Source organism: Poecile atricapillus, chromosome 1 (genome assembly GCF_030490865.1).
Source record: "Poecile atricapillus isolate bPoeAtr1 chromosome 1, bPoeAtr1.hap1, whole genome shotgun sequence".
Classification (NCBI taxonomy): domain Eukaryota; kingdom Metazoa; phylum Chordata; class Aves; order Passeriformes; family Paridae; genus Poecile; species Poecile atricapillus.
This window is the reverse complement of record NC_081249.1, coordinates 61,226,923-61,248,960: the sequence shown is the minus strand read 5'-3', so window position 1 is coordinate 61,248,960 and position 22,038 is coordinate 61,226,923. Positions and strand designations below refer to the sequence as shown.

General features: G+C 40.2%; 1 protein-coding gene across 2 annotated transcripts; it reads right to left on the bottom strand.

Annotated features, from left to right (window-relative positions):
* Positions 1 to 1,757: 1,757 nt before the first annotated feature.
* Positions 1,758 to 21,965, bottom strand: GPALPP1 (GPALPP motifs containing 1). Of its 2 annotated transcripts, XR_009279549.1 has the most exons (9): positions 21,773 to 21,965; positions 16,234 to 16,378; positions 15,116 to 15,211; positions 11,249 to 11,357; positions 8,598 to 8,732; positions 8,201 to 8,365; positions 7,683 to 7,781; positions 5,305 to 5,582; positions 1,758 to 2,233 (listed from the first exon to the last, which is right to left on the bottom strand). XR_009279549.1 is itself a non-coding variant. In XM_058857023.1 (8 exons), the coding sequence occupies exons 1-8, from the start codon at positions 21,855 to 21,857 to the stop codon at positions 5,364 to 5,366; spliced, it is 1,053 nt and encodes a 350-aa protein (XP_058713006.1). In that variant the 5' UTR covers positions 21,858 to 21,965; the 3' UTR covers positions 1,758 to 5,363. The 2 variants fall into 2 exon arrangements, 1 of the variants encoding a protein (XP_058713006.1); XM_058857023.1 differs by having other exon boundaries at positions 1,758 to 5,582.
* Positions 21,966 to 22,038: the final 73 nt, after the last annotated feature.

Sequence of the window (22,038 nt, the reverse complement as noted above, 5' to 3'; positions counted from 1 at the left end):
TTGTATTCTGCTCACATGATGATAAAGGCTGAGCCTCACCTGGGTGGCAGAAGATGGAAGTTACCTTGGAAACAGCAGGAACACCTTTATGGATTCTAGACAGCTTCCCCCTGGCTACAGGCTTTGTACCACACCAGCAGCCAGCTGGTCTCCTTTTCCTGAATTTGCTGATTTTCCATTGTGCCTTTTCTCTCTTGATAGGAATCGACCACTTCAATTTACCATCTCCTGGTGCTGTGAGGCATCAGATGGGGAGTGGTGCAGCCCTGGGAAGCAGCGGCAGGAGCTTGGCTTGCTTGCTTTCACACAGCTCAGATGTCCCTCCAGGTCAGACCAACCCTTCATTGCCCTGACAGGAGAGGTGCAAAGCAGCTGAACAGAAAAAAGGAACTCCAGGCAGTGGAAAGGATCATTCGGCTTCCATGGCCTCAGTGCCAGTGGTGTGTGAGGCCTTGCAGAGCAGACTCATGAGCCTCTTGTGGGTCATGGAGAGACACCTAGAGGTATTTACAGTAAGATGATGGGTATAAGGCTCACTGAGGGATGTGGTGGGAAAAACATTTTTGGGATTGTCTGCAACTTGTTTTGGGAGGGCCATGGGAATGTACAAGACTTAGTTCAGGATGTTGGGGATGGATTAAAAGTGGGAAAAGGAAGGAATTCAGGTGGATTGGAAAGGAGCAAGTGTGGGAAGAAAAAAAGTATAAAAAGAGCAGGTCAGTGTGCTTGCCTGAGCCCTGCCTGCACTTGAATACTCCAATCTGTTCTGTATTCTCATTGAAACCTATTTTTATCTGCTTTAAACCAGAGTGTTCTTTCTGATCTGAGTGGGTGTGTGTGAGCACAGCCAACGTGATGCTGGACTGGTTGGCAAGCAGCAGAAGAGGGCTGAGTGGTGCAGCTGCAGCAGGGCTGTGAGCTGGTGGCTTGAATGTCCAGGTACCAGCAAGGCTCTCTGAGAGAGACAGTCAAGTCAGGACAGAGAGAAGATGTAACTTGCCCCAAGTTCTCAAACTCCTGGCCAGGTGTCACATGTGCAAGGACAAGTGGCTGCAGCCCTGTGAAATGAAGCAAGTGGTTGCAATGTTAAGCAGCTGAGAGCCTGGGTTAGCCACTTATTTTTTTCTCCTTCCTCTAGTTTTGTTTATGCAAGTTGTTTTTTAATATTTATGTTTGGAATAATTATTTGGAAGAAGTCACAACTGCATCTGCTTCTGCTAAAGTGACAATTTGTACTGCTATCTCTGAGAGACCTTAAATTCCTACCATAAAAGAAAGACCTTATTTTTAAAACTAAGGCTTGATTTCCATGCTGATCCAAAATGAGTGTAATTTCAAAGAGCAGTGGGACTTATTAGAGGTTTAAGGACCATTTTAAGAGAACAGATGAACTGAGCCAGTGGCTGTTGCAAGTGACAACCACTTTGTGAGGACCCAGAAGTGGCTGCTTTGAAAAAATCAGCTCTGCATGGGTAATGCTGCAGCCTTCATGTCATGTTTGAAAAGAACAGAAAGGCCACATTTGTGTGAGGTCCTGTTGTGGGCCACCACTTCCCATACATCTGCCAGAGCTGGAAACATCAGAAAGATGCATTTCAGAGGTGCACGACAGGGAGCTGCAATTGTGTTCCTCAACCATCTTTGTGAGCATGTGAGAAAAATCTGAAGAGATTTTCTGAAAGACACTGCAGAACTTGTTGGGTTTTTTCCCCCCCCAGCATATAAACCACTGCACACAATTCATAAGGACAAGAAAACACATGCACATTTTTTATTTGAGAATTAGGTAATTATGCAGTTAGAAACTATATGCACTGTACACAAGGTGGGTGGCAGGAACTGAGGATGCATGCACAGAAAGTTTTCAGATTCTGATTTTTAATGCTATATGACTCTTCAATCAACATGTGATTTGCAATTGGCTGGACAGAAATAACAACAAATTTATGTTTCAGAAACAAGACAAGTCCCCAAGCTCAATTAGTCCTGGACTCTCAGAATCTTCAGGAGCATTTTGTAGAAAACCCCATTTCCTATTGGACAGAAATATGTCAATATTTCATCTCAATGTTTCTTTCTAGAAGAAAGATAATTTTACAATGCTATTATTGTGCTACCAATATGATGTCTTCAAAGCCCTAAATAAAAGACATTTCTATCGCTGTTGATTATTTGGGAAATGCAGTTCATCCCAGGAAAGCCAACACACACAGGGGATCCACAAATATCCATTCTGCAACAGGAAAAGCAAAAAATAACATCACAAATAGGTGTTCGCATTGGAAGAGCATAGACAGAGATTTTAGCCAGGTACTACTGTATCATATTCTAACCAAATTTTCCATCTCAGACAGCATGGTAGCTCAATATATTTGTCCTGAAGACACATACAAAAAGATTAGTAAGTTTTCTGCTTTTAATTGTTCCTTGGTAACAACAATTGTTTTTCGGTTCTCTTCCCTTTCTTTTTTTTATTAACATAAAATGTTCCTTAAAATTCCTTTTAAACACCCGATTTATCATAACATAAGCCTACTACAAAACCCTGCCTTTTATTGACTATACTATGAATTATATACCTAGTTAACATTTCAGAAGAAGGGAGACCTCTCTCTCGACCAGGAATGTTCAACACCAGTATAGATAAAGGACATCTATGCCAGCACAAATCAAAGGCAAGCACACTAAAATCTAGGCTGGTAGACTTATCACATCCAGGAAAAACTCGCTGACTTTTTTTTTTTTTTACAAAACAGGATTTCCTGACATGCCTGGAGTCAGTATGCTGTGACATGGGCTGGCACTGCAGAATAGCAACAGCAGACATTAAATCTGTGTTGGGAGCTGGTTACCAGAAACACTGCATAGTAATTATGGTGAAGATTCTCTGTGAAATAGATTCTGGTTTTTCAAATGAGATTCTGCAAAAAACACCTCCTAACATTTCAGCAGAAACACTTTACAACTTGTCCAAATTGTAGAAGATGTCTCATCTTTTCCCATAAAAGCTTACAGAGCTTGTAATTTACTGAGTTACTGTTTGTTCTTTGAGGGAATGGCTTGGCATGAGTAAGAGATGAGTTTGTGTATTAAGTCAGTGCAGAAGTTCATGCAATTTACACAAAGTAATGAAAAGCTTAACTTGAACTCCCAATTCCACTTTCCCACCTCAAGTTCATAACACTGATATCATCAAATCTCTAAGAAGCTGCCGCAGAGTGGGGAAAAAAGAGTCAAAACCAAGTTCCCAGCTCACACCAAGGCTTCATTAATTAGAACCACGTGTCCCACAGATGGAAGAGTACAATTTGCACATTTGAATGGGTCCCACAGATGGAAGAGTAGTGCACAACAGCAAAGGGGCTGCTGCAACCCTGTTATGAGAGCTCTCCTCTTGAGCAACACTGCAGAGCCTCCTCTCAATCATGGCCTTGGACAGGGCAGGAGAGCAAACAGCAGGAAGCCAACTGGATCTGGCCACCAGATCCAAGAAGAAAAATCAGAACAGCACAGAACAACAACAACAAAATGTTTATACAAGCAGCCCTCATCCTTGCTCCAGACTTTGAATGAGCAAGGACTGCATGATGTGCTCATCAAGTAATTTTTTCTCAGCTGTGAAGATTTAGCTAGTCATGTTATGCTCACCCTGTCATCGCTTTAGTTGCCTAAAAAAATCCCAGACATTTCTAATACTGCTTTTCCAATAAAGAAATGTATATTAGCTCAGAAAGTAGAATCTTAATGAGGCCTTGCTGAATTAAAAAAGCATGAGGCAATAGAAGTCTGTATTAGGAGAAGAAAAATAAATAGCCCCTATTTAAACCCTCCTTTCACCTCAAAACAGAAGGCTCAGAAACTCAAAACTGATAAAAAGTGAAGACAATACAAAATCAGTCTCTCTCCTGAAGGAAGCAGATTTTTCAGCTGGCAAAATAAATTGTCCATTAAAAAAAAAAAAAGGTATCTAAATACATTCCACATAAGCACTCATTTGCAATATTGGAAATTCTCCAAGACTTCTCAGCACATGAAGCCTGTATCTCCAGCTCATACACAAATGTAATAAAATAACACCAAGTTTTTAACTATTCATTTTTGGAGCTTGTTAGGTCACCATTCTATTAAACATGAAGTAACCCAGACACCACTTCTGAGGGTAGCCTTTTTCCAAATGACAGGAACTTTTTTCAAATTAAAGCAAACCCCACAGTATTTATACTTCCAAACAAATTGCCAGCATCTCATATATAAAATTGTTTCCATGTATAGATATTTTCAGTAACTGCTTAAGAAAGATCTTAAACATTGGAGACAAAGGGCAAAAGCACAGGTCTAATTTTAAATAATTAACACAGAATCATTTAGGTTGGAAAAGACTTCTAAATCATTGAGTCCAACCTTTGACCAATGACCACCTTGTAGACCAAAGCATCAAGTGCCACATCCAGTAGTTTCTTAAGCACCTTCAGGGATGCCGACTCCACCACCCCTCTGAGCAGCCCACTGCAAGGTTTAACAACCCCTTCTGCTGCTCACCCACAGAAGAGGTAAAGAAATCTAAACATGAATGTACACTTTTTCAAATGTCAGATTTATTTCCTTCCTTACAGAAGAGCTGTTCTGGTCTGCAAATTAATGGACAAAATAAGCCTTATTTTGATTTTCACATTGTAAGTGCTTAAAAAAAGATGGATTTCTGATGACAATCCCTACAGATTGAAACTCAAATTAGATTTTCTCTTCTCATATACTACCATTTCACAACTAACTGAAAACCTTGAGGTTTTACTACTCCTGCTCTTTCTGCTATAGTACAGAAACTATACTGCATACATATAAACCTGTATTTCTGTACAGACAAAGAATCACAAAATGAAATCACCGGGTAAATGTAAAAGCTGCCATTTGAGTTTATACTCCCCAGCAGGAATTCCAGTCAGGCAGTGTTCTGCACATAAAGGTGTTTTTTTCATGGCCTTCAGGTCAGGCTCAGAAAGAGTATCTTAAGCATGGCAGGAGAAAAGGGAAAACTACCAACCCCCTTGCAAGATTAAATCTAGAGTTCCTTAAAAACCCACGTATTTTAATTATTTTTTTTATGCTAACAAGAAAAAAATATTGTATCAAAGTTTTAAAGTACCAAATTCATATTTTTGTTTATTATACCAGGACTTTCCTTTAAGAGTTTAGTTTTAATACAGAGGGTACTTACAGATCTAAGAGGGTATTTACAGACAAGGAAAAATAGTTGAACATCAAGATATTTATTTTGCATACAAATATTTACAGAAAAATACTTACAAAAATTAAGTATTCAAATTTTAATTGACTTCACTTCAAAAAAGCTTATTGCTTTCATCTTATAAAAACATGTTGCCTTTACTGTGCTCAAATTTACTGTTCAGATCTCTGGATTTTCTTATAAGAGCTTTCTTTTGTGCTTCATCAAAGCGATTGACTTTGAGATCCTGCTCTCGGTCAAATGGCCTTCTTTCCTGAGGTTTGCTCTTTTCTTCAGATGCTTTGCTCTTCAGCTTTTTCTGGTGTATGTCCATGAGAGACTCTGACCTCTTTGACTCCTGGAAAAAATGAGGAGGAAGAGGAAGAAAAGTCTTAAAAAATATCAACAACAACATACAGGAAATCCAAATGGAAAGACTGAAGTCAGGAAGGCTAAAAATTCCAGAAAAAGAAGACAGCTTAGTAACTGGATATAGAATGACAAATTTAGCATACATGGAATAGAAAGTGTGTGCAATCTTCTCTCGGCTAAAATACTAATAACTCACTGACGTAGATGGCCATAATGTTGTAGACAGCTATGATGTTGTTGAATCTCTGCAGACAATGCAGATAAATTATATACATAACGCAGAAGAAATATAAAAGTTGCTCTGACATTATTGGCAGAATGAAGACGTCATGTCAAAAGAAATATCTCTAAGTACAGGCCTAGTTTCCTATAAACTTTCCCTAAACACCTGGATTTGGTCACTGGTAGGGGCAGGGACAAGCTAGACACCCTTTTAATCTTTTATGCACTACGGTGGGTTTTTAAATTTGTGCTCCTAACTTTGAATCATCTGTAGAAAGCCCACAGGATGAAGTCATGGGTTTGAGCTGGCGCATGTGTTTTGCCAGCTCAAGGGCTTTAGCTGCATTTCTTAGAGAGCTTGCTCTAGCTCAAACACAACCTAAAACTACTGCTGATTTCACACAGGAGCAGTATTAGCTCTCACAAGACCATAAGGCCCCTCATTTACTCAGGTACAGTACATTTGTGTATCTAAACCAACTCTCTCATCAGAAAGTGTGAAAGTTGAGCAGCTCTGTTTTCTCATGATTTCCCTTCACTTCCTGTTCAAACACTTACTACATCACACATGCAAATAATAGCTTATGCATGAGTTAAGAAAAGATTCTCATGGAAAATAGAAAATATTTATTCATGATGTAACTCTATCAGAGTTGACAAAATTGCACCAGAGAATGTATGTCGCATCAGCATCCAAAGGAGAAACTACTTAAAGAATGAAATCTGTTCTAGCAAAGTATCCTTGGTAAATGTCAGTGGAGAAAGAAATAGGAAAGACTAGAGGAAAAAACTTTAAAAGAAAAATACCCACAACAACCACCTGAAAATCAGAAAAGAGCCAATTTAACTAAAAGAAAAAATAAGCAACAAAACAACCCAAGAAACATTGTTCTTAAACTTTGAGACAACTCCATGAATCTTAGAAACAGCAAAGGCCTGCGTATGTTTTATTCCAGCAATGGCAGAGAAGAAAACCATAGTTTTACATGAAAATTATTCTACTATATTCATAGTGACAGTAGAAAAAGACACTAAAGAACCTTAAGACAGAATGCTAATAGCTCTGGATTTGCAAGTCTCTTAAGTTGGGAGAAACATATGATTTCATGAACTACAAATAAATTACCAGAAGTGCCAGATAAACACATAAAATAAGCCAAAGATGTGATTCTCAAGTTAATTGTCCTCTCAAGAGACAAGACTGCTTTCCATAAGAGTTCAGGCCATACATCAAGGAAGTAAGAGCTGTAAGGCAGGCAGTGGTCTACACACTCTGAGGGACAGGGCTGACAGAGAGAAAAGTGAGAGGAAATTTGACATGGAGTTCAGATTTCTAGTAATCAACATCAGTCTGTGAACATTATCTGCTCCTGTAGAGACTGAAAAAAAACTACATGTAATGAAGTTACTGTAGTAAGTAGTTAATGTAATTAATGACAGAGGGTAATTAATACAGTGACCTGCTTACCCCATCAGGCCTCTTTTAGGTTAGTGCATATGTTGGCCTAAAAGTTATACCTGCACTATTGTTTTATTCTTGGGATGTCAGTAATTGGGTGAAGCAAGGTAATATTTGATCTAAAGTCCCAACAACCATGTCCTGACATGAGGATGATTGAAGGGAAGCACCATCTAAAACTGAGGCAATATACACAGACCCAAATTCTGTCACTTTGGAGAGTACACAATCCTGCTCTTGTTGGCATTAATGCCAAGTGTTCTAATGCCTTAAAACAGCAGTAGGTTTGGGCACTAAAAGGGAAAATTGTAGTGGCATCACCATGGAAACCAGCAGCACTAGAAATGAGAACCAGAAGAAAAGTGAAGAACTAAAGGAAATAAAGTATTTTGTGATTACACTTACATTGTATGAAGTCACCTGCTCAATAAGCCTCTTGTCCCTTCCAGATAATACCATTTCTTCATTATCCTTGCTGCTTGACATTTTTGTCTCTTCTCTTTCCTGATGAGTAGAAGAAAATCACATGTTATAGTATTCAGAATGTCTGAAGTAAAAAACAAATAAATCTATATCTACTTTAATTAAATCTGGAGGGTAAATGCCATGATAGAAGCCATCAGGTACTTTCTGCTCAGCTTGATAGAAGAAACTGGACATGCTAATTGGAAAGTCAATGAGCCGATACAGAGTATCTGACTACTGCAAAAAGGGAGGATAAATAAATGCGTATCAATGATATTTAATATTGTTACTTCATTGCCTTTATTAGTAAAGCCTGAATTAGTAAATTTTGATAATGAAGAAAAATCTGCAAAAGAAAATTTCACTGAACATCCCACAGCATCTTTACTTTGTTTTCACAGGACATCAGTAACACCTACTGCCTGCAAGTGCATATGAATGAATAAATAAATGTTCACCTTGGCTTTTCTCTCTCTGTCAGCTGGAGTATCTGTCCAAATAGATCTATCACCTGATTTATCATCAGCTCGTCTCTTGAATGTTCTTGGGCCAAATCCAAAGCTTTTCAACTCAGGTGGAAGCTCTGTCATCCATGATTCCCTGGCAACTTGTTTGGGCTCATCCTTTGCAAAAGAAGTAGGGGTGGAGGGAAGAGTGAAAAAAGCATAATAAAAAATTACTGTATGAATCTCTTGGCTTCCAGCAGAAATCACAGACTTTTTTTCCTTTGTGTTAACACCTGCACGCACATGGCATCCCAAGTGGAACTGCAACCAGGTTTACAAAGAAACAGGTGAAGAGAAAGACAAATACACTCCAGAAACAAAATGCTAGAAATTAAGAAATCCAACTTACGCTGTCTGCTGAAGTAAGCTTTTCTTTCATTCTCTGAGCTCTGCGTTCAAAATCCTGAGCCACATCAGATTCCACTGGTCCTTTCGCAGGCATTGGGCCTATAAAATTGTCTTCGTCCTCGCTACTATCTGTTAGCTTCCAAAAACAAAACATTCCCTTCAAACATAGTGTCAAGAGCATCAAGAAACACTTTAGCTTTATAGAATTAGAATGACTTTGTTTAGAAGAGCATATAAACCCAATGCAACGTCTCTCCCTGACAACAAAAACCTGGATTAGAACTCCAGATTAGACCTTTTCTAGCACTTGAACATGGATACCTCATCTCCATTTTGCCAAAAGCAGCATCTCTTGTCTGAGGCAAGACTGCTGGTAAAGGCAGTGTCAGCACACAAAGCCCTGCTACTCTGCAATGCTCTGCACGCAGCCACACAGCTTCTCTGGCCGTGGGTAAATTTGGAACACACAAGCACACAGCTTCCATATTTTGGGCTTTACCATTACTATCAATATTTGGATGTCTTTCCCTAGTAAGGATCACAATTTCACACTGCAAGAACTGTCCCGAGCTCAGATTCTGTAACGATGCCAGGAAGATTAAAGTGCAGGGTAGGGTACCAGTGGCACGCATGGTACTATGCCCCTGCATGTACAGCATCTCCAACTAATCCCTTGGCTCTGTCATTCACTTCTTAGATCCCTCATGGATCCCTTCAGGAAGAACTTCTTCACTGAAAGGGTTATCAAGCACTGGAACAGGCTGCCAAGGAGGTGGTAGAGTCACCATTCCTGGAAGTGTTCAGAAAATGACTGGGTGTGGCCCTTAGTACCACAGTCTAGTAGACAAGGTGGTGATGAGTCAAAGGTTGGACTCAATGATCCTGGAAGTCTTTTCCAGCTTAATGATTCTAACATCGCATTCTAAGCAATTTTTTGGAGAAGGGCTAAAAAAATAAGTTTGTTAGAGACTAGATGTCAATAAAAATCTTCCTATTTGCCAGGGGTTGTACAGAAAGCTCACTGGTGCCTCCCTCCAAGTTCAAAGAGCACAGGTGTGGATGGAAGCAAAATTAGACAGAAAATGCTGATGCCACAGTGCCTCAGGAGCAAAGCTAAGGTGCCCAATATCTACAGAAGTGTAAAGATTTTGCTACAGTCTGACTGTGCGTGATAAAGCAATGGGAGTAGGATGACAAGGCTGTGTAGCCAGGAAGCACGAAGCATTACTTGAGAATACACAAGGTGGTGAGTCATTAGATTCACTAAAGCAAAGTGAAGAGTCAGCATGCCTCTAAAGACGTACTTGAATACAAAATAATTAAATAATTTTTTAAAAAAGTCAACAAGAAATTACTCATATTCAAAAATAAGAAAAAGAATATTATTAGGAAGAGGTAATAAAAATGTAATTATTAGGAAGGGAAAAATGGTAAGTTCTGTAATACCTGTAAAAAAGCTGATGCTAGGAGATGTATTTATGAGAAAAGAGACTTTTTTGTTTGCAAAATATAAAAGCAGACCAGTTTTGACATCTCTGCCTCAAGAGATTTGTCACTATGATAAATTGCTTAATCGTTATTTGGAGTTATAAGACGATGAGTACCTCAGAAATGTCAGATAATCTTTCTGCATGATGAATTACAACACCACTCACTGTAGGAGGCTGGAGAATTATATGCTTTGCAGCTACTAACCAAGAAAGTGAAGTTTCAGAGCAGCCTTTGCATCCTTCCTTCCTAGCATGTCTAGCATCTCCCATAGTGTCTAGGAGTTAAATGTGAAAAGGTAAGTATTTTAAAAATACACAGAATAACCATCAATTCTCCCAAAGAACTAATATTTAGTTTATCACAGCATGAGAAAGATTCACTTGCTTAAGCACTGGTATCCAGCATGATTTTTGGTGTTCTAGGGTCTCCTGCCTGGCTTAAGAGGTGCTGCTCCCTACCTCCCAGGCCCTTCCATAGGCAATTTGGATTCCTCAGAATAGTACTGGAAGCCCATGTTTAGGGAATTAAATCTTCCCCATGGCTGTATATTACCCCACATCTTGCTCCTGAATGTTCTTTAGTAGCATATGCATTGTTTTGCAACCAGGGATGGCAGACTACAGAACTTCTATCTAGCTTTTACCTAGATGACCAGAAAAGTCAGAAAACATGAACCAAAAAGGTATGTCAGTGTCACGGTCCTGCACCTCACTCCCAGTTACAGGTATCATCCTGCAATTTTTAAGAACAATTTAGTGAAACTGTAATGCCATTCTTGATGGTATTCTTTTGGACAAACTTATTTAAAGGCTGTAGCTGCTAGTAAACATCTTTAAGGAGGTGAAGATGTGTTTTCTACCTGCAGTTTAGGATGTCAAGATTGCTTGTGTTCAGTGAGTGCACCATCTATTAAACAGCAAAAGCACAACAAACCAGACCAGTCTTCTTGGGTTTTGTTTGTTGGTTTTTGTTTTGTTTTTTTTTTTTTTCTTAAGGCTTATTTATGCTCCAGTATTTGACTCTAGCTAAAACATGCCAGACACTTTCTGGTCCAAAATTAAACTGTCATCCTGAGATGTCTGGTAGTCTCTTTCAGGCTGCAACTTCTTTAACCATTTCAGATAGTTTGTGCTAAAACAAAAGGTTTCTCTTTTCACAAACCTGGGGACGGGATTCTGATGAAACGGACGGTCCTATGAGACATCTGCTATTCCTGGTGTCCTCTAAAGCTTTCCTAAAGCCAGGTGGTAATGCAGGACCTATAATGGGCCTTGACAGCAGGGAAAAAAAGAAAGAAAAAAAAAATCTTGATTTTTCAGTTGAGGGGAAAAAAATGTAGCAGACCAATACAAAAATAAAAATCAAACACTGATGAGAAGTGTGACTTTCTCCCCATGCCAAGTGTGCCCCTGTGAACACATACTGTAGAAATAACTGAATGTCTCCATTGTCTAGCAGATCCTGTACAGACAGTTTTGATGCAAAAAAAACAAACAGCTACAACATTAGTCAAGAAAAGCCACTTTTTTCTCCCCTAGCTTCCTTCACCAGATTCAAGAGCAATGGAAGGTGGTAAGACAAATATACACTCTTTCTCACCCAACCAACCCAATTTCATTCTTCTTGTTTTGCACCTCAGTTTCACTGTCCTTCGGTAAGCAGAAACAGTGAACTGCTGATTTTATTTTACCTTGGAGCTGGAAATAGAGAAGTTTTGTGATTCCAGGTAACTTCAATGATTTGTTTTTAAGCAGCAGCTCTGCAAGCAATGTAACTCAGTTGTCTCCACAAACACAAAAAGGTGAGAATCTCTTTTCAGTGGTGAAAGGAATACTGCAAACTGCGCTCAAAGAAACTGTGCTTACTCTATTGAAAGCCTTTTGAATGCGGGTTCCCCTTAATAATCCACCATAATATTCTTTAAAGCTAATTAAAAACCCAAACACCTGTCACCTCTATCCTCCCAAGGTAACAGCAGAGCTTTAGGTTAGTAAAAGTAACAACACCTGAATTGAATTTGCTAATTATGGCCTTTACTCAATCCCATGTAATCTAATCAGTACAGACCTGCTCTAGTGATACTATTGTCAGTGTTTAAAGAGGGGAAATAAAAGACACAAATTCTCACTGAAGAACCAACCACAGATATACATACATGAGCAATAAATATGAGCTCAGGCCAGGACAAGGGCACTGGTGAGATTTTAAACGCAGGCAAGAAGTCTGGGTTAATTTTGAAGTTCCACCCCCACCTAGCTGCTGCAGTTTTATCTTCCTTCTTTCCTTCCTGACTACTTTCTTGTTAAGACCATGTTTTAAATTCCTAATGTAATTTAAAGAGTTTAAGCTTACACAGATACAGCCAAAAAAAAAATCTTTTATTTTAGCACGCAAGTATTTTTATTCTGCATGGAGAGACAGATAAACCAAACTATAAAAAAAGCTCTCTACTAAAATATATATGAATATCTCTGTTGTAGGCTGTATCTGTGAAAAAGAACCAATCTCAAATGCTCTTGTCTTGATTTTGTTAGAGCTCAAAGGCTCTTTAGGAATTAGAAAAGTAGTCCTTATATTCATCCTTCCCATGCTTTCCACTTCTTATGCTTTTTTTCTCCCCCACATGAACATCTCTTCAGTTATTCCTCAGCAGTACACAGGTGACATGATCCCTAACAGTTTCCTGGCTGTCCAAAGGGTCTCTGAACAGGTGAATTGAATCTAAATACTAACAGTATTTTAACTCTGATAATATATTTACTCTAATAATATACTAACTACTAATAAATAACTGGTAAACACATTTTACTGTTACAGGCAACTTCAGTACCTATACATGTTCAAAAATATCCCCCAAACTTAGGGACTAAGTTTTAATTTAGGGACTACTGCATTTCATATATGGCAAAGAACATTCTCCTGCCGTTGGACTTGGAAGTCATTGCTAGTGCCAATTTCAAGATAGGTGTTTCAGCATTCTTCTGATCTATAACATAAAATTTTTTATGATCACCTTCACTCTTTACCTTGACGTGTGAACACTTCAGAAATATTTATGAGTGCTGCACTTCTAACATTGATAAACAGTAATATAATCTTCAAAACTGAAGGAAATCTTTTCACATATATATTTTATGCTGGAATGATTCAAACCATTTTCAACAAGCTGCAGATTGCCACACGAGCTGCCCCTAATCATGACCGTGTTGCTTTCACAAGTCTGGAAAAGATGTAAGAGAATAAAAGCTTTATAAAAGAACGAGTATGTCACACAGAACTGATAAACAGCCTGTCCATACACCGAAACAAACGACCTGCATTTGTTTCAATTATTCATGGCTCAGTTGGCAGCTGGCAATCTGCTCAAGGCTTAAGGGCAATGCAGCAGGCAGACAGCAGCACGGTGTCTGTGCCCTGCACAGCTCACACGCCTCCCAGACTCCCAGGTGTGCGGGGGTGGAAGACAGACAAGGCTCTTCCCACACATCGCACCGTGCCCACCTATTCAGGGAACCAGGCTGGGTGCAAAACAGCTCTCCTCAATCTGCTTTCTCAGTGCGTGCTAGGAGCAATTGTATGGTGAGGCAGGAAAAAACAATAGAGCGAGTGCCAAGTGCCTTCTACTGCTTTAATCTACCACAGACACAGAGGAGACTCCTGCCTGTCACAGACTCCTCTTCTGTGTCACAGAACGTTCTGAGTTAGAAGGGACCCACAAGGATCATCAAGTCCAACTCTTGATTGAATGGCCCCCTCCTCTTCCACTTTACCACAAGTATTCATGTCAAAAATCAAGAAAGCAAGAAGGCTATCGCTGCTGATATTAGAAGTTACAAGCATTTGGTTTTTTTTAATAGAGAATACATTATTTTTACCTACCTTCTGAATTTTATAATTAAAATAATACTTTGTGCATACAGAACACAAGAAAAAGAAAAAAAAATTGCTATTTGTGGGACCATCAAAGCACCAAATGATCCCATTGAGCATGATACCCACAGCTACAAAAGAGTTTTTTGATTACAGCAAAGTGTAACCAAATGTACATGAGAAAGATACTTCCAAATAACCTTAGTTACATAAATTCTTGCTTAGTTACATAAACTTCATGCTGCCAAGCATCATAAAAATTTATGCAAACTAAAAAAAAAAAAACTTTGAAATTTCATTTGAGATGGTATATTACACACACAGCTCAACAGTAAATTGAGTCACTTTCCTGGAACTGAAAACTCATACCTGACAGGCAAGTATTATTTTATCCACCAACTCCCTATTACTCTGAGGTAGATAAAAGTGATCAAGGGACCGCTGTACTTCTCATTAGCAAGTATCCCTTTGGAAACACCAATTCCACTATGAATTATAATTTCAAATTATAGAACGAAGTGCACAGATTGATGTAAAGACTAAAAGGCTGTGAGACATATTTCAGTTCTGTACAGAAAATCCATGTAATATTTTGGGGGAAGTATTTTATAACTGTAAGCAATCAAATTCTTCAAAGCTTCATGACAGAGACCATAAATAATGCTTATTTGTGTAGACCTAACAGCCTCTTTTCTAGAAACCTAGAGTGTTCAGAGTAGTTTTGTATCTAGAGACATGTAAACAACAATCCTTGATGCATTAGCAAAGGACATGATATTGCACCACGCACAAGGTAACTGCCCCAGTCCCTCACAGACCAGAATGGAGTAGAGAACTATGGGTCCTTGTACCTGTAATTTGTTTTTATCCACTGATCTGTGGCCTATCAAAAGAAATGGAGGAAATTTGACATTCAAAATACATCTTAGAAAATTTACATTAGTTCTTTTACTCTCCTTCCAACCTGGTCTAGGAGGGCTGTGTGCTCTGTTTCAAGGGAATGCTGTTCTTGTTCTCAGAACATGGAAAAGCATTACCTCTAATCATCTGAATCTCAAGTGCACAACTGAAATGTTCTGTAATAGTGACACAAAATATTTAATCTAAAATAATTGTGTTTTAAGGAAAAGAATCTGAATATAATTCCATTTTAATTACCTCTCTGGAGAATCATCCTGTTTTTTAAATCCAGGAGGAAGAGCTGGCCCAAAAAAGCCATCATCATCGTCATCTTCATGAATTCTTTTTGGCTTCCTGCAAATACAGATTTCACTTAATAATTACCTTGACATGCATAGCAATTATCTACATTTTAAAAAGGAAAAGAATCACATAAAATTATTTCATAGGGTCTTCTGTACTAAATATCCTGCTGTTACCAAGGAAACGGTGCAAAAGGATCCAAAATTATTTGAAGCAATTAAAAAATTGAGAGTATAAGATTCACTTCAAAAATGTTCTGACATTTAAAAAAAGAAAAAAATTAGAAAACAACATTAAGAATGCTTTTGCTGTAGAAAGAAGTTTAGTATAATGTTGAAATACCATTTTCTAGTCACAAATTAATTTAAAATTCAGTACACTTCTTTCTCCATTTTTATACACTATCTGCATTTTGAGTAGTATTTTTCTTGTTCAATTCTAATTAGCTGAAAAACTATTGACTAAGAAAACAAGAAAAAAATTGAATAATAATTACTCTAGCACTCATTAAGATGGCATAATGGCCTTCAAGTCTCTTATACAAGCCTTAGAGCAAACACACACAAATTCTTAACACAATTGTCACAGCAATTGTGAGTAATCAACCCAACGAATGAGAGTATCTGCAGACTCCTGTTACTTGTTAAACAATTCAGGTTTTTTTCATTAAAACTGACTTAACTGAATGCCTAAATTCATGTCCATAAACAGGTCTTACAGCCTCTCAAAGAGAGCTAGTATTCCAAAACCAGGGCAAAACCCAAGTACCAAATAGTTATCTACATGGTAAGTGGTCTGTCCCTAGCAAAAACATGCAAATTTGCAGAACTAAAATAAAACATATTAATGCAGAGATCTGACTGCCCCAAATAATTTAATTCCACCATAGGGTGTCAAACATGTCAGATGAACATTCTTGGCCATGAAGAACATGTAATCAGAAGTTTTACACAGGTAGAGAGTTCACCTTTTTTTACACAACTTTGTAATGTAATGTCCCTTTTTCGTAAGTTAGACACATTACATTTGCCATACAAGTCGAGAATACAAAAATAATCCAAAACCATACTCACTTGGGTGCTGGATCTCCTTCTGTCTCCTCTTCAGAATCTCTGTTTGTGTCTCTGGGTAGAGGAAGAGATTCTGAGTCGTCATCACTGTCAGGAGTTTCTGAGCTACAGCTGCTTTTGTAGTCTGGAGGCAGTGCTGGTCCTGCAACTGAACATCCAGAGTTATGTGGGATCATAAAATCACAGAATGGTTTTGACTGGAAGGGACCTTAAAGACTGTCTAGTTCCAATCTCCCTGCCATGGACAGGGAACCTTCTACTAGACCAGGTTTAATAAGGATACCTGCTAAATGTTTCAAATAAGTATGATCCATGACGGCATTTCCAAAACATATTTACTTGGAATTAAGCTTATTCAATCACTGCTTTCTCTAGCATTTAGAAGATATCTAAACAGACTTCTAGAAGTTACTTCTTTCAGTACCTTTTTTCCATCAACAACCTACTCTGAACTGTTTTGACTTAGGACATTACTATATAAGCGTGTTCTGGAACAGGACTAGAAACCCCTGTCTTATATAACAACTAATATACAATGGATGTGGCATAAACCAGTATACTTAAAAGAAACTACCATCTTTAATAAAGCATTTGAAGCTTACTAGTAAAGAAACACATCATCTGCACATACACAGCGTGGGAGACCATAAATTCTTCAATGGGAGCATTTGTAACCATAAAGTATTAAATTAATTCCCAGCCTGCTTTAGGAATGGTTTAATGATTAAGGTTATTCTCTGTTCAACTAAATGTGAACAGCAGGGACAGATTTAAGTACCCTGCTGAAAAAGGGATGACTTAGGCATTCAGAGAACGTATCCAAAGAATTGTTGCTGTCAGAAGGCCAGGGTATTGGATGGAGCTCTCATGCTCCACTCAAACCTTCACCCTCTGGGGTAATATCTCAGCAAAATTAAAATTCAGACACTAACACTGCTAACAGGCCTGAGCTGGCACTGTGCTCACTAGCAGACACTGCTTTTTATAGATTTATTTGGCTATAGTACCATGTGCAGTGGGTCCAGAAGCAGCTTAGCCATTGATACTAACAGCAAATGCCCCCCAAATAAGACTCTTAACACAGTTACCTTCACAGGCTCAATCAACAAGGAGTCAGCTGGAGCAAGCAAAAACCAGTCTCAAGGTAAGGGGCCTTCCCACTCCAGGGCAAGGCCCCTATTTACACAAGCACAGTACAAACAGCCCATGTTCCCATGTAATGGAGATTTGATTCTACTGGTGATTTAGCAGCCTGAGACACAGACACCACTCCTCTTCTTAATACCTCAAGCACTGAGTACAAGACTTGCAGGACAGAGAGGTGCTCTGGTGAGGAAAAGACATTGTTCCCTTTATGAATAGCCAAGGGTCAGACGAAAAGATAAATAGTACCAGGAAATTAGATCTCCAGCTGAAGAACTACAACTTTTTGATAGTACAAAATACAACCTGATGGTTCCATTGTTAGCTGACAAAGGCTAGGCAGAAATCACAAAGCTTTTAATTATCTTCAGCGCAAGACACAAGGACAGTCCACTAGTTACAAAGCATCCAGGCAGATCTGCCACTTCTTTGTTTCCTGTTTTAATGGAAAAGACTTCAACTGGGACATACAAATCCATTTCAGCACTAGGAAGGAAAAAAAAACAATCAACAAACCACTTCTCTCACTCCAAAAAACCCCAAACATAACACCTTAGCCTATAAAGGTGAAATAAGTTCAAGATGAAAGGAAAGAAACAGATGAACGATTAGCAGGAATAAAATCTACTATCAAGAAGTGTCCTCTTTTGGTACAAAAAGCACCACTTGAATAAAAGCACTTAAAACCCAGACAAAACCTGCACAACTGCTTTCTCCACCCACTTGGTGCCCTGACATCACGCAAGCAGACTTCACTTGCTCTAAATGCAAAAGAAAAGACTTGGAGTGGAAGGAACAAACTCAGATATAATTTGATGACTCTGAAAATAGAGAGGAAGAGAGAAATTAGGAGTAGCTTTGTGAGCTGCACAGAACTAGTAAAACCAAAACGACTTAAGGAAGGAGTCTGGTCCCACTGGCATGTTGTTCAACACCAGGGATAACACATATTTTTATCCCAATTCCTCTCTGTTATGTTGGCAAAATGGTTTGCATGGGCTGTGCAATAAGCTGGATCAAGGAACTTAAAAGGCATAAAAATAACACGGCAAACCACAGCACTCCCCTGAAAGAACCATTTGTTCATGGAACTGCAGCCTAAGCAGGACAACCAGAAATCAAATAAAGACAGAGAGTGACTAATGAAGGGAAAATGGCATTTAAAGCCTGAGGAAGAAAAAGTCATTGGACATGGTGAAAAGAAATGGAGGGGAAAGAGACTTGAGATTAAAAATTAATATGACCATGGCACTGAGACTAACAATCAGCACAGGCAAAAATACAGCTATGGATCAGGATGGTTTTGGGAGCCACAAGAAAGAGCAGAAAGGCAGGAATGGAAATTACTAAGCATAAATTCTGGGAGCAAAGAAAGAAAAGGGTGAGGAGGGAAGCAAAGATCTAATCAGAAGTCTGTGAAATTCCCCAGAAGCCACAGAAAAGTGGAAAAATACAGATGAAAGGAGGAACAGAGGAGAGCTCAAAGAGTGAGGAAACTAAACCTAATGAGGTGAGGAGAATAAATGGAGGTAGCAATGGCAGAGCAACAGGAAAGTGATGAAGTAACCAGAGCTTGGAACAATCCAGAGCAGGGCAATGGAAAATACAACAATAAAATAAAATAGTACAATAAAAAAGTATGAGAAGAAAATTTTGGGGATAGTGAGGAGAGAAACAGGACCAAGTGAGACTCAAGTGAATGTTTCACAGTTAGTAGAAGTGACCATCCTACTAATGAGCTGGCTCTGGTGGCTATCTGCCTGAAAATTAAGTCAATTCAATTCAGGAACCAAATTAAAAGCTACTTTTTGTTTTGTTTTGCTAGGGTTATTTCTGCTGTATTTGAGGATTCTAAGCAATCTACCACACCATCAGAGACATATTGGGAAGCTCTCAAGGACAAAAAAGGCCTTTTAGCTCCAGCATAGTGGCAGATCAACACATGCATGCATATTGTAGCAAATGTGGCCTCAATGCTGAAACAGACAAAACTCCCTTCTGCGTCTCTGCTTATTTTTAGCCTTTCCCTAGCACATCTCTCCCGCTGGTACAAGGACAGCCCAGAGGCAGGGACAAATGGCCAAAGGAAGTATGATTCTTCCAGCAGGAGCACAGTTAGTCCAGCTTCAAAGCACTGTCATGAAATGAAGAATCAGGAAATGAGTGCTTCCCATGGGTTGGACACGCTGAAGAAGGTAAAGCATTTACCAGGGATGAGCTTTCGGGTCTGTCTGGCTACCATTTGCTTCCATCCTGTTCCTGATTAAGGGTCACAGAAGTATTACCAGCAACACTTCTCTGACACCAGAGGTAGTCCATGGGCAATGGGGTTTGTCCTATGGTAAGAACACCAGTGGGTATTGCAGGAGAACGTGTTTGGATGCTCGTATCCAGAGGGGGGGTGGGATTGGGGCTCAAGGGGGCTGAGATATTTGCTACTGACTGTGGCACACATCTGCCTGCACAAGAGAACAAAATACTGCTGGAAACTGGGCCAACTAGCCTCATAAGGCTCTGCAGACAGCTCACAGGTGGATTGCCTCCAGAAGGAATATATTAGCAATAAATCTAATCATAATTATACATAATCACTCTCCTATTTCTCGTGTCTGAGAGCGATCTATTGTGCCTGAGAGTCTTCCCTGCCACAGGCTGCTCAAAGTCCTACTCTGTTGCTGTTGGGAGACAGAAACTATGAAAGTAGACTAAAAAGACAAGTGCTTTTCAAGAAAAGTTTCAATGAGAAGCTCAAATATCAGTGAGACTATTACAACAGGAAAATCATTGGAAAAGCTGTTCAGCTTTAGAAGGTGAAGCATCTCTTAAAATAGTTAGAAAACACAAGGGAAATTGTTACAGAACAAATTCTAGGCCCATTTGACTCAAGAGCCAGCAAGTGTTGCAGCACAGAAGGTGCTGGTGGCAGCCCCACCATGTGATTTCTGTCACTCCAGGTGCAGGGCTCCAGATGGAGCTGTAGTTCTGTACAGCAAAGCATGTTATGCCAAAGTACTTGCTCTCCTTTCTTCCTTTGCACTGCAGCAGTCTCCCTCAAGAGGTGAGCAGGGACACTTAGCTGCTGTAAGTCAAAGTCAGGAGAAGTTTGTGAAAATTATAAAAACAAACAACCTGCCAGTAGCTGGAGTTTGAGGTTTTTGTTTGTTTGTTTTCAAAGCCGAATAAACTCTTTCACCCACTTCACACAGAAATTTCCAAGCAGATCTTGGATCAGTCGCCAGTACAACTGTAATACCATGGAACTGATTTCCACTGGGACAAAGAGGGGACAAACTCAGCTGAGTAACCTAGACTAGACACTGCTGAAACACTCAGTGTCACAAACCCATGGCCTAAGGATAAGTTTGATTTGCTTTGCTCATACACGATACAGATACTTGCAGCATGCATCAGTGTGTTGACGAAAAGTAAGCCACTAACACAGATACGGCCAGGAATGGCACCAGCTCGTGTAGTCAAGGCTTCCGCACAAAGCCAAGATCTGCACCCAGAGCTTGATGTTGCCATGGTGTCAGCTAATGCAGCAGCTCTGTCCCTCTTGCTAGTGCTCCCTCTTCTGGATTAAAAAATTAGAGAGCAGACAAACACAACAAACCTTTCTCGTCAGAAAGGAGCCAGAAAAGCTTTCTTTGGAGTAACCAAATGGTCAGTGACTGCTAGAAACCGAATATACGTACATATATGTATATGCCTTGAACATATTTTAAAGAAAAGGAGTGTAAACACTCGAAGTACTGCTTCCAGAGATATTACTGACAGAGAACGTTCAAGAACTTTAGTGGGGGAACTGAGGTCTAGTGCAGAAGAGCCAGCCTGGCAGCTAGCTGGTCTCGGTGGGATCCCACTTCTGATGTGAAGGCTCTCAGCATGAGAGACCCTGGCAGGCGAGGCAGCACAGCCCTGCTGGCGGGCAGTCTGCTCCACATCCCGAGGTACACTGCATGGAAAGCCACAGCTGATGAAGTGGTTTGGCTTGGCAGAGGAAAGCACGCTGCACAGGCCAAGCCTCCTCCGTTTCTACCCGCCAATTTCACACTTGGAGCTGCTGAAGAGCACAGGCTTCAAAGCACACGCCACACTCGAGCGGGCAAAAGTAAGCGACTCAAAGCGCAATTTTTCTAAATCGAGTTCTAGAGCGTTTCATATCTGTAGCATTCCATTGCATGTGGCGATTTTTTTTTCTTTTTTTTTTCCTTCTGAAAAAGTCTCTGCAGTAACCCTCCCGGGAAGCGTAGCTCCATACAGGTGCCGCACTATCGGTGCACACCCTGCGCTGTGACACACCGGAGCCCCGCTCTCCCAGCCACGGAGCATCCCGCGCTGTGGCAGCAGGGCCGCAGAGCCCCGCTGTCCCACCGCCGCCGCGTCCCCGTGCTCTCACCCTGGCTGAAGTCCTCGCCCGGCTCGGCCTCGGCGCGGCGCGGGAAGCCGGGCGGCAGCGCGGGGCCGATCAGCTGGCGGGCCATGGCGAGACCGGCTGCGGGGGCAGCCCGGCCGCCCTCCCCGTCCCGCTCCGCTCCGCTCCGCTGCTCCCGCCCCTGCGGCGCTCCCGGATGACGCCGCGCCCGCCGGGAAGGAAGGAGGGAGGGAGGGAGGGTTCGCTTTGCCCAGCCCGGACGTGACGCATTCAGCGGCCGCCGCCGGAGG

Excerpts from the sequence above, each read along its gene's own strand:
- GPALPP1 (XM_058857023.1), bottom strand. The coding sequence starts at position 21,857 with ATGGCCCGCCAGCTGATCGGCCCCGCGCTGCCGCCCGGCTTCCCGCGC. Across the intron at positions 15,212-16,233 it reads GAAGGAGATCCAGCACCCAA|GAAGCCAAAAAGAATTCATG; the intron begins GTGAGTATGGTT and ends CTGTATTTGCAG. Across the intron at positions 5,583-7,682 it reads AGCAGGTGACTTCATACAAT|GAGTCAAAGAGGTCAGAGTC; the intron begins GTAAGTGTAATC and ends CATTTTTTCCAG.